The following is a 12053-nucleotide window of genomic DNA, read 5'->3' on the forward strand; positions in this document are numbered from 1 at the left end:
TTTGATAGAGCCCGGACCCCAAAGCCCGGGTTGGTTGGGGAAGCAGGGAAGGGAAAGTCGGGTTTTATGAAGTCCGAAACCCACGCTACTTGCTAACCCTCGCACTTTCTAACCCCCGACCATCGTGTTGATTTTCCCTTGCAACGTGCGAACTCCCCGACCATGTCTTTCCTCGTGCCTATTTAAAGATGGAAGATTTCCGGGACTATTCATTATGGTCTGGAAAAATACTGGTTGGTCGCATCTTGGCCAGTGAAACGAATACCTCACCATGCCTCCACACTCTTCCACCTCTGACAGCAGCCAATCGGCCAGGATAAATCTTCCAGAGTCGATGAACAAACATCGTGCGAGGAGTACTGATGCAGAAGTCAAAGGCGAAGATCCATCCAAAGCTGAAGGCCCTCCAGCTCCTCCTGGCCAGGACGAGACCCAGTCAACTCTTAGGGTTGTCTGTCTGATCGTCTCAGCTTTTGTCGCCATGTTCCTGGTCGCGCTGGACAGAACTATTATCTCGACGGTATGAATATCACACATTAAGTTCGGCCCAATAGAGCTAATGTATACGAATTGATAGGCCATACCCAAAATCACCGATGAATTCGACTCTTTCGATGACGTTGGCTGGTACGGAAGCGCCTACTTGTTGACATGCTGCGCATTTCAACTATTGTTTGGCAAGCTGTATAAGCTGTTTTCTGTCAAGGTCGTCTTCCTTGCCAGTATTCTAGTGTTTGAGGTTGCCTCTGCTATTTGTGGAGCGGCTCCGAATTCAGTGGCCTTTATAATCGGACGAGCAATCTGCGGAGTCGGTGCGGCTGGTATCCTTGCTGGGACTGTGTGTTGACTCCAGGCCTCTGCTCTTTGTGCCAATTTCTGACGGACTGGTCGCAGATAATGTGCATCATCCATTCCGTGCCTCTCCAGAAGCGTCCACAAATTCAGGGACTATTCGGCGCCCTTTTCGGGATTGCTTCTGTTGTTGGCCCTTTGATTGGCGGCGCATTTGCATCGAATGGGACATGGAGGTGGTGCTTCTACGTTAATCTGCCAATCGGTGGTGCTGCGATGATGTTCATTGGTGTCTGCCTCAGGGTCCCCGACCAAGATAGAGCAAAGGTCTCCTGGGCCGAGAAGCTTCTACAACTGGATTTCCTCGGCACTGCACTTTTGATGTCTGGCGTGGTCTGTCTCATATTGGCGCTCCAGTGGGGAGGTCAGACGTATGCTGTATGCCATATGCACCATTATTTCAACCAACCCCAACTGACGATATGAAGTGGAACAGTGGCCGCGTCGTGGCTTGCCTAGTTCTCATGGGCGTGTTACTTCTTTCTTTTATCGCCGTCCAGGTCTTCCTTCCAAGGACAGCGACGCTTCCAGTGCGCATACTTTCGCAGCGCAGCATCATTTCAGGCTTCTGGCAGACACTCTGCGTCGGATCCGGAAACTATATATTTGGTATCAAGACAGGCCCGTTCATCATTGCTGCCTGTTACTGACCTCATCCGCAGTGTACTTCCTCCCAATCTGGTTCCAATCCATCAAGGGGAGTTCCGCTGTAGAATCCGGCATCCGCCTGCTACCAATGATGATATCAATGGTCGTCGGCTCAATCGGTGGTGGAATCACAAACTCCAAGATCGGATATTACACCCCATTAGCGATTATCGGATCCTGCGTCATGTCCGTCGGGGCCGGTCTCCTCACTACCTTCCAGGTGGACACCGGCGAGGCAAAATGGATTGGCTATCAGTTCATCTACGGAATCGGCCTTGGTCTGTGTTTCCAAGTCCCCAATCTCGCCGCGCAGACCGTCCTCCCGAAGCCCGATGTGCCGTCTGGGCTAGCACTCATGTTGTTCGGTCAGCTCATCGGTGCAGCCGTCTTTGTCTCCGTCGGAGAAAATATCCTAGCTAATCAGCTTGTGAAGAGACTTTCTGGGCTTCCGGGGTTCAACACCGGTCTTGTCACCTCCGGTGGTGTCACGGAGCTGATAAATGCAATGCCGACGCATCTACACGACACTGTTGTCCACTCTTACAATGAAGCGCTGCGGGAGGTGTTCCAGGTAGGGTTGATTATTTCTTGTCTGACCATACTGGGTGCGGCTACTCTGGAATGGAAAAGCATCAACAACGGACAGACAAGGCCCGATGCTGAGAATCAGGCGCTGGCTGCAGGGCAACGGACCGTGGGAGCGGTGGGTGGTAAATAAAATAAACCAGGGGATTCTTTCTTCTGTGACTGCTTAACTTGGAGCAGGAGGTTGGAGATGAGTCAATTACTTTCTCTAGTCTCGTACGCTTTTACTTTTATTCCAGCGAGATAGTCACGACCTTGTCGCCAGTAATTAAATAATTAGACTTCGCGTTTATGAATATGTGTGGCCTATAATATCAAATGAAAATCTCAGAGAGATTTCCAGCCGGGCAATTATTGGGGCAACGGTTGGGAAGAGATATAATGCGCGCCATTGACATTGACGATCTACCTAGGTACGTTCACCTTACCTTTATTCGGCATTGCCTTGTACCATGTAAACAGGGTCGCTATAGTGAAATACACGCGCTGACGTCCGTTATAGTCTGACCACGATTTCTTCTGACTAGGCTAAGATACTCCCAAGTACCTAGGTAGGGAATCAAATGCTGTAAGCTAAGATGTTTCACATTTGTGGCGCAAGTGAAGAATGTATAACATGCTCAGAGATAGTACCGGAAGCTCCTGTTCTCCCCATCTGTTTGATTCGAGGGGTTCTGTCCCCTGAGTAGATTCGTCTTCTACTCCTCTCACCTCTATGGCGACATCGCCATCGCGAGGCTCGGGCTCGATATGGACACCTTGCTCTCGATCACGTTTGGCGTTAGCCTGCTGAAGATAGACACGGAACAGAATAAGGAGGACCACGTCAACACAGTAGACAACTAGCATTCCCGTAAAGGCAGTCTATTAAATAATCATTCCGTCAAAAGTCTTTCTTTACCCCATCTAGCAGAGAAATAGGGGTGACTCACCTTGTATGTTGGCGCCTCAGACTTGACATACAGTTGAGGACCGGCGATATTGCCAGCACAATAACCCACAAAGAAAATAGCGTTGACAGTTGCCCGTTTCGTGAAACCACCAATATTGCTGGAAATAAGGCTGAGATAAAGTGGGAAACCGTTCATCGAAGCACATGATAACAACAGACAGGCGTACCTGGCCCCCTTGCTGTCGGCGGGTAGCTTTATGAGGACGGCTGTGGCTATGAGCGCGATCACATTTCCAGCTATGCACAGGATAATTCGCGATCGACGTATCCTATGCGCTAGCCAGACCGAGACCAGTATTACAACCATCATGAAGAAGTAGATCGGCATATTGAGCAACAGCGTGTTCTCTGTGCTGTATCCGAAGCTAGAGAGAATCAAGGAGGTAAACTGTGAATAGAAGGTCTAGTCAGAGAACAAGGTCTTCACTAAGCCTCACACATACCACCTTCACCCAACTTACATTTGATATCACTCCATTTATTAGGCAACCAGTGCTTTCAATCGCGAAAAGGAACCAAGACTTAGGGTCCCGTAAAGCCTCCCAGATTGCGGCCACGACCAGGTACCAGTCTTGGCAGTCTTTTGCCGAGACTGGATCTGCTCGTGCACCTCAGCCCGCTTGGCGGGGGCAAGGAATCTTGCTTGCAGTGGAGAATCCGGGAGGAAGTAGATAAGGAATATGCCCCATACGATGGTCAGGCAACCCAGTATGAGGAAAAGTACCTAAAGGCAGATCTGGTCAGCTATGGTCGGTGACATACAACCTGGAATAAGTGGGAGAAAAGTAGTATAAAGACGCACCTGCCAACGGGCAATCTTCTCATACCCAATATAGGCACAGCCATAGGCCACCAGTGCCCCGGTCATGGCGCCCATCGCATTCCCTGCAAACCAAAGACCATGCCTAGCTGCATGCTGGGAGGGTTTATACCAAATGCTGGTAATCAGCGTGAATCCAGGGCTGATGGGGCTCTCAAAAACTCCGAGGAGAGTCCGCAACACCATCATACGACTGAAACTTACTCCGGCGGAATGGCACGCAAGAATAATACCCCAGATGACTCTACAAGAATCGACGCGTCAGACACTCACTAGCTCGGATATACGCAATTGGGTCTGGTGTAAACTCACACTGCAATTGAAAGTGTCTTGCCAAGGGGAAATCGGACTAGTAGGATGGAAACGGGATAGCTGGCTGCCAGGTATCCAAAGTAAAATATGCTACTCAACCATGAAAATTGGGTTCCATGCAGACCCTATATTTCAAAGCGTGTCAGCGAGGACGTATTCTGGTTGGGACTTCGGCCTGTTCGAAAAAACTTACTAGGTCTTCCTCAACGCCCAAGATCATCGCGTTTGACAAGGACACCTTGTCCATAAACTGCAGCATGTAGCTGAATATGAGCAACGGTAGCATCCTGGTTGACAGAGATTTAGCCTATGAAGAGCCTCGTATTGGCATAATGCGAGGATGATACCTGTAATCGATCTTTCGCAGGATGTCTTTGTTCTCCTGGCTTCTCTCTGTCACCACCTTGACATAACCTTCTTCCTTGTCGATAGATGCCATCTGTTCTGGGTTCTCTTGATCAAGATCTGCCATCTTGCCTTTCTGTAGTTCGGCCATCGTTTCCACTGTTAAGAAAAATAAAGATGCACATGAGCAGCACACTTTCTGTAGGATTCGTTCAGCTACTTATACTAAATTATGGCAGATCTTCCTTTGTGACTGAAAGTAGTCAACCGAGTCCTCCTCTCATTCACAGGCTTACTAGTATCAAAGTGTACAAGGCACTTCCCCGGTCTCCGCATATAGATGCGCTCGGACCATCTCGTATAGCCCTTTTAGCCTCGTTCTAGTTAACTATACCCTATAAGCTTCAATCGCCGGACGACTTTCAAATGCCGGGCCAATCAGTTATTTCCAGGTGGGGAAATGTCAGTCTCTTACCAATAACTTCGCTCATGCAATATCCAACGCGGTCTAGTTGTCTTACCCTTTTCAGGCTATATGGTCACGTGACGCATACTTGCTAGCATTATAGCGTAGTTACGTCCTTTTCTGTTATCTTTTCTCCGAGATACTCGCTGATCTCTCTTCATCACCTTCCTCCAAGAGTTGCTCTGTCCGACCATTAGGCCAGTTCCCTATTCATATTGACTACTTACCTCTATCACATCGCCAGTCTACTTCCCCGGTTAGCGATACACTTGAACCGGCGGTACTCGCCTCTTTGCGGGGAAGGCGGAAGAAACCCTAAACCAACGGCCTCGCTAGTTCTCGGCTAACCCGTTTTCAAACACCGAGCCAGTAGTTTATGTCTGAGTGGAGAAATAATCTCCTATCAAGGGTCTACAGGTATATCGCTATCTGTGCACCACGGTACATCCCTCAGCTATCTTTTGTCACCACATAGAATTCACTATCTATGTGGACTGCGCGCGTTTGCATCGGACGTACGGCCGTGGAAGCCCGGCCGTGGAAGCCCGGCAGTGGCCGCTGACCCGGTATTTGTAGCCGGAGATAAAGCATAAGAAGGAGCCCTACGACGGTCTTCATCCAATCTTTTTGCCTATTCCAATCAGCGAAACCTAAAACACAATGGAAGTACAGTCAGACAACGTTGAGAACGTAATTTCCCAGTCCATCGATCGAGTAACCTCTGGCCTACGTGATCTTAGCCTCAAAGTCAGTTACTTCGACTCGCTTCATTGATTCAGATATTGACTACTCAATCCACAGATACATGAAAACCCCGAACTTTGTTATGCAGAATACCGCGCGCATAGTGAGGCATGCAACTTTCTGACCACCGCTGGGCTGAAAGTTACCCCACAAGCTTATGGTATTGAAACCTCCTTTTTGGCCGAATATGGTCAGGGAGGACGATTGGTCACTTTCTGTGCAGAATACGATGCTTTGCCCGAGATTGGACACGGATGTGGTCATAATCTGATTGCAATCTCCTCCATTGCCTCATTTTTAGGCGTTGTGGCCGTTCTAAAGGATACCAAGATGCCTGGAAGAGTACGCCTTTTAGGTTGTCCCGCTGAGGAAGGTGGCGCAGGCAAAGTGAAGTTAATCAACTTGGGTGCCTTTTCTGACACTGATGCCGCCCTCATGAGTCACCCAACCCCCCCATTTTGGCCATATACCAGCTACCCTTGCCGGCGTCGCATATGGAACAAGTTTAGCTGCTGGGGGCTTTTCTGCGCATTTTACCGGAAAGCCAGCGCATGCAGCCCAGATGCCCTGGGCTGGGGTCAACGCACTCGATGCAGCAACGCTGGCGTATTCTGCGGTGGGTATGCTTAGACAGCACATCCGGCCCAGCGACCGTATCAATATCATTCTACCGGAGGGAGGAACGGCCCATAACGTTATACCCGATAAGAGCCGCATACGATGCAGTGTGCGATCCGAAACTTTCAGTGAAATGGAAGTTTTGCGGAAGCGTGTGGAGAACTGTTGCAACGGAGCAGCCTTGGCTACGGGGTGCAAGGTTGACCTGGTGAAAGCGTAAGGGTTCTACCTCTCTGTTTCATCATATAGCATCATCCCACAAGCGCAATGGCTAACTAAACAATGAATAGAATGGAGCCTTATGCAGATATCCGACCCAACGAAAGCATTTGTGTGGAGTTCCAGCGATACATGAATTCTTGCGGGAGAGAATTTGTCTGTGATCTCCAACATAAAGATATTGGCGCATTCAGCACAGATATGGGTATGTCTTAAGGCTGAATTATTAGATTTGACACTGATCAAAAGGCTAGGTAACGTGAGCTATGAAGTTCCTTCATTCCACGGCCATTACTTCATTCCGACACCCGAGGGAACAGCAATGCATACCGAGGGTTTCCGTGATGCTTCGAAGACGCCAGAGGCTCACGACATTACCATGAACGTGGCTAAGGGGATGGCTGTAGCGGGAGTAAAGATACTGCTGGACGAAGAATTTGCCGCGCGAGCATGGGGTGACTTCAACCAGGACAAGAAATTGAGATAAGCCATAGGCTTAGCCGTCTACCCGTGGATTCCATTAGAGCCTTTGCGTATTAGATATAGAACTTCAATTTCTCTTCGCAACACTTTCGCACGTCAAATCGCTGACATTTGCATTAGAAAGAGGGAAATAATTTGGTTCGGTCTCTAAACTCAACAAAACTTCATCCTCAGCGTTCACAATTCGTGTCCGTTAGGTCAGCATCGTCGAAGCAAGTACCTAACAACTTGGCCAACACGACTACCTATAAGAATCAAATTTACCTGGTAACCGTCCTCCAAAACTCATTCTTCTAAATGCCTCTTTTCGATCGATGCCCACCATATAGAAGCTTGGTCTACCTCAGGCGGTCGTTCGCTGAGAATAGCGGCGACACTAGCCCTTGGTCTCGAAGTGAAAATTAGGTGGTAATTACGCTTTATCGAAATATAACAGCTTACTAGAAGTGAGGAAATTAAGGGTGTAAAAGCAGAGCGATATTATGATATTGTTATTGGACCAAATTTGTATCTAAAACGGATATATATATCACGGACGGAGTCTGGATGACCACCTAGATACAATGAAATTTTGGCTATATTATACTTTGTTTGTTCTAAATAGGTTCTAATTTACTACGGAATTAATAAAAACAGAAGTACCTAGTCCTATATCACCCTATAAGAAAATAGAAAAGGAATGTGTATGAATATCAGAGGCGAATGAGTTTCCGAAGGCTAGAAAAAAGAGTCTACACACGACATACAGGGAAAATGGGTATCTCGTTGAATGCATATGTCAATTTAAACAGGCACTGAGAAAAAACGCACAAAATTGACCAATACATAGTAAATAAGTTACACGTGGGGGATATTGGCCTGGGTACTGCCTATGTAGGCCCGTCCAGGGTATCCAACATAGAAAGGTAAACGACAAATCGATTCTGTCAGAAAAATGTATAACAAGCTCCAAAAAGAATATGATATACCCACGGACCAACTTTGCTCGCATTCCTTTTGCGCTTGCCTATAGACGCCGTTACATTTAAGTATTGTTGTTGTCTTGGCGAGGCTTTACAGGCTACTCGTTTCATGTCTCCGAAGAATGAAGGCGTTGAAAAACTAAGTTGCATGCCATGATCAGCCACCCCTGGATTAGTTTGTATTCTCAGTCCAATTAAATTTAAGATTCGTTCCTAGTTTTGAAATTCTTTAGAGGTACCCTAGCATGCACTCTTCTAGGGGGGTTAGAATGTGCAACATTTCTGTTGCAATAACACTACGCGCTTGAGGGAAAATTGGTCTATTGTATATAAAGCACAAATATCACTTTGATTCGTATAGACTAAGCTATTCCTTGCGGTCATCTACTCACCAAACCCTCTCATCATCATGAAGGTTACAACGACAGCATCGGTTTTGGCCTCGATCTTGGCGGGTGCCACTGCTCAAGACTACAATGCTCCACCCCCAGATCTCTCGACTCTCCCCGAACTCTCTTTGTTTGACACCTGGAGGCCGCATACCCATGTCCCTCCCACCCCACGGCCAGATCGGTGACCCATGCGCGCACTACAATGATCCTGAAACAGGCCTCTTCCATGTCGGTTTCCTGCACAATGGTACGGGTATTGCTATGGTTTTGACGGATGATCTTGTCCACTATTACGATGTCAGGCCTAACGGCAACTATTCAATTGTCGCTGGCGGTGCCAACGATCCCCTTGCTGTGTTTGATGGCTCTGTCATCCCTAGTGGAGTCGACGGCAAGCCGACGCTCTTATACACCTCTGTCTCGGCATTGCCAATCCATTGGACCCTTCCTTACGTCCGAGGCAGTGAATCGCAATCTCTGGCGGTAACTTACGACGGGGGCCAGAACTTCACCAAGCTTGACATTCCACCCGTTATTCCCGAGCCCCCAGCAGGTCTGGAGGTTACTGCTTTCCGTGACCCCTTCGTTTTCCAAAATTCCGCACTCGACCAATCCCTTGGCAGTGCCCCAGGTACTTGGTACACAATTGTTTCGGGTGGCATCAAAGACGTCGGACCTGGAATGTTCCTCTACCAGAATACGAGCCCCGACTTCGAGCAGTGGGAGTACCTTGGAGAATGGTACAATGAGCCTGCCAACTCGACATGGGGAAATGGAGACTGGTCCAAGATGTTTGGCTACAATTTCGAGACTAGCAACGTCGTCGGTCTCACCCGAGAGGGATACAGTTACAACGGCGATCCGTTCATGACCATTGCAGTTGAGAGCTCGTATGTGCCAATCCAGGAGTCCGTCTCCTCACTACATGCCATGATTTGGGCTGCAGGAGCAATTGCAAACACCGATGGTGAAAACGTAACATTCACCCCTGATATGGTTGGTGTCTTCGACTGGGGCTTGGCCGCCTATGCAGCAGCCGGCAAAGTCCTGCCTGCATCCTCTCAAGCGTCTACTGCCAGCGGGGCCCCCGACCGTTTCATCAGCTATGTCTGGTTGACTGGCGATGTTTTCGGAGGTGTTGTTGGCTTCCCAGCTGCTCAGCAAGGATGGCAAAACACTTTGCTGACGGCACGCGAGTTGTACATCAGAGCCATCCCCAACGTGGTCAACAACGAGCTTGCGCAGGAGACTGGCTCATGGCGTGTGGCCGATAACGGCCGCTCAACTGGCCGGTGTGTTGAACTCGAGACACTCGGAATTGATATCGCGCGTGAGACCTATGGCGCTATGACTTCTGCCCCCAGCTTCAGCGAGCCGGACCGGACCACTACCAGTGCGGGCGTCATTCCCTTCGGTCAATCCCCCGAAAGCCGGTTCTTTGTTCTCGAGGCTGAGATCGACTTCAATGCACGTGCATCGACCCTGCAGGCCGGCTTCCAGATTCTGGCATCCGAGTTTGAGTCGACCACCATCTACTATCAGTTCTCCAACGAGTCCATCATGATTGATCGTTCCGAAACAAGTGCCGCTGCAGACACGACCACCGGTATTGATGAGTCACCGGAATCTGGCCGTCTTCGTCTATTTGACATCAATGATCGTTGTGGTGCTCAGGGCGGCAATGGCGGTCACCCCGGTCTCGACGGCCTCGACGGACTCGACGCCGTCGGCGGCGGGTTTGGTCACAAGGGCGAGCACGGTTCAAGCGGCTACAAGCCCAGCACTGCATGGGGAAGCAATGCGCAGACTTCTGAGTTCGGTGGAGTTGGACAGGACCGTATTGAGACTCTAAGCCTGACTATTGTCGTCGACAACTCTGTTCTGGAAGTTTATGCCAACAACCGCTTTGTTGTCTCTACCTGGGTCCGGTATGTTTCTCTTATCCTTTGGTTTCTACTTTTCACCGAACGTAAACTAATTCTATGGCAGTCCTTGGTACGCAAACTCGACTGAGATTCGCTTCTTCCAGAACGGGGAGGGCGAGGCATCCTACAGCAACATTCGCGTTTCTGATGGTTTGTATGATGCTTACCCGGAGAGACCTCAGTAGAGGATGGCAGGTGCCTTGCAAATTTAGCAGGGGATACTTGGGTTCCGCAGCTGTTGTACTCTATCGTGGAAGGGTTGAAAAAGAGGAAGAGCTTTTGGATGGAAAAGACAAGTCCTTGGTAATAGCTAATAGTACTATACGACTAATTAACGATGAGATGGATGGATAATTAATTGAATGAATGCTTATTCCGAGGATATGTTGAGTATTATTGTGAAGGGAAGTGGTCAATATTTAAGGATTATGCGGGCAGTCGCATGGATGAGTGATGCTTTACAGCCAGACAGCGATCCATCACGGCCACGGTCATTACCTGGTCGAACCATGGAACCAAATAAGGTGCAAAAAAGGCAACCAATCGGATACCGGTATTTAGTTTTGATCGACCCACTCCATCAACTACCCATTCGGGAAGTCACGATTGCCACAAAAGCCCTGAAGCCATATTGTTATAACAACATTGTGTCCACTATTTCCCACCTTAGGAAATTGAACGGAGAGGGGCTAACGTGCTGTGAGAATCCATACAATCAATCTTTGCCTATGGAAAATAAGGCTACATTAAGGAGGGATACTAGTTGGTTCGCCTCAGGACCTGCCCCACAATTAGTGTAGGTATATTAGGCTACGCTTCACGCTCTTTTTGCTTTATTCTCTTTAAATTATTGCAATATTTCCTCATCTACGTTAGTCTCTTACACCCAATTCGCCACAACTACGAACATCCCCAGCGTCTTTACTTCATTCTCAGTCATGGGCGGGACACAGGTGGCACAAAAGTTACTGCAGGCTGCACATGTAGCTCCGGAAATCTTCCAGTTGCGCCCAGATTATCGCGCCCTCTTGATGGTGGTAGAGGGTATTCCTCCAGGCCCAAGTGATGATTTTAGCGAGGCCCTCTTGAGGGAGGCTGAAAATTCCGTCAAGGACAAGCTCTCCAATTGCCCTGTTACCGAACTTCCACACATCGCTGCATGGCGCGAAGCCTACAAAGCCTTTGGAGCAAAGCCACAAAAAACCCGCAACAGCCTCGAGGCTCTGACCCGTCGCGCGCAGGATGGCTTGCCGCGAGTCAACCGGCTCACCGACATCTACAATGCTATCTCCGTCAAGTATCAGATCCCATTTGGAGGCGAGGACCTCGACAAATACGATGGATCGCCTTTCCTAGTCCGCGCCACGGGTACTGAGAAGTTCGAAACTTTTTCTGGCGGGGAGCCTCAAACGGAACTTGCATCTCCAGGGGAGCCTGTTTGGTGTGACAATAGTGGCATTACTTGCCGTCGGTGGAATTGGAGACAGGGCCCGCGGACCGCCTTGACCGATGATACCTCGCGCGTTTTATTCATCCTAGATGCACTAGAGCCGCTGACCGACGATGTTCTGGCTCAAGCTGCCGACGAGCTCGATTCGGCTTTGAAACGTCTATCGCCTGAGGTGCAAACAGCGCGCCGAGTTATTGGCCCTTCGGCTTGATCTCTCCTTGATGACTGTCTGTCTGGAGCGGGATCCGCCTGCCAATAAAAATATCAGTGCCCTATATGT

The 12053-nt window shown here is 49.1% G+C and overlaps 5 protein-coding genes across 5 annotated transcripts; 4 read left to right on the forward strand and 1 right to left on the reverse strand.

Annotated features, from left to right (window-relative positions):
- Positions 1 to 271: 271 nt before the first annotated feature.
- On the forward strand, positions 272 to 2218 carry N7519_000970 (putative MFS aflatoxin efflux pump; the record flags this gene model as incomplete). The annotated part of the gene is made up of 5 exons (XM_057287748.1): positions 272 to 520; positions 578 to 838; positions 895 to 1230; positions 1281 to 1461; positions 1515 to 2218. 5 exons carry the CDS (start codon positions 272 to 274, stop codon positions 2216 to 2218), a joined length of 1731 nt encoding a protein of 576 aa, XP_057153831.1.
- A 440-nt stretch (positions 2219 to 2658) lies between these two features.
- N7519_000971 (uncharacterized protein) lies at positions 2659 to 4665 on the reverse strand (the record flags this gene model as incomplete). The annotated part of the gene is made up of 7 exons (XM_057287749.1): positions 2659 to 2949; positions 3018 to 3425; positions 3528 to 3761; positions 3840 to 4101; positions 4170 to 4294; positions 4363 to 4456; positions 4517 to 4665. The coding sequence occupies 7 exons, from the start codon at positions 4663 to 4665 to the stop codon at positions 2659 to 2661; spliced, it is 1563 nt and encodes a 520-aa protein (XP_057153832.1).
- A 975-nt stretch (positions 4666 to 5640) lies between these two features.
- Positions 5641 to 7048, forward strand: N7519_000972 (M20 family metallopeptidase; the record flags this gene model as incomplete). Its single annotated transcript, XM_057287750.1, has 5 exons — positions 5641 to 5727; positions 5782 to 6130; positions 6198 to 6558; positions 6633 to 6766; positions 6816 to 7048. The coding sequence occupies 5 exons, from the start codon at positions 5641 to 5643 to the stop codon at positions 7046 to 7048; spliced, it is 1164 nt and encodes a 387-aa protein (XP_057153833.1).
- Positions 7049 to 8415: 1367 nt separating this feature from the next.
- N7519_000973 (glycoside hydrolase family 32 protein) lies at positions 8416 to 10508 on the forward strand (the record flags this gene model as incomplete). Its single annotated transcript, XM_057287751.1, has 3 exons — positions 8416 to 8553; positions 8576 to 10326; positions 10388 to 10508. 3 exons carry the CDS (start codon positions 8416 to 8418, stop codon positions 10506 to 10508), a joined length of 2010 nt encoding a protein of 669 aa, XP_057153834.1.
- A 753-nt stretch (positions 10509 to 11261) lies between these two features.
- N7519_000974 (B3/B4 domain-containing protein) lies at positions 11262 to 11984 on the forward strand (the record flags this gene model as incomplete). Its single annotated transcript, XM_057287752.1, has 1 exon — positions 11262 to 11984. One exon carries the CDS (start codon positions 11262 to 11264, stop codon positions 11982 to 11984), a length of 723 nt encoding a protein of 240 aa, XP_057153835.1.
- Positions 11985 to 12053: the final 69 nt, after the last annotated feature.

This window comes from Penicillium mononematosum, assembly GCF_028829835.1.
Source record: "Penicillium mononematosum strain IBT 11891 chromosome Unknown utg000001l:1.0-4488741.0:1.0-4491989.0, whole genome shotgun sequence".
NCBI classification, from domain to species: Eukaryota; Fungi; Ascomycota; class Eurotiomycetes; order Eurotiales; family Aspergillaceae; genus Penicillium; species Penicillium mononematosum.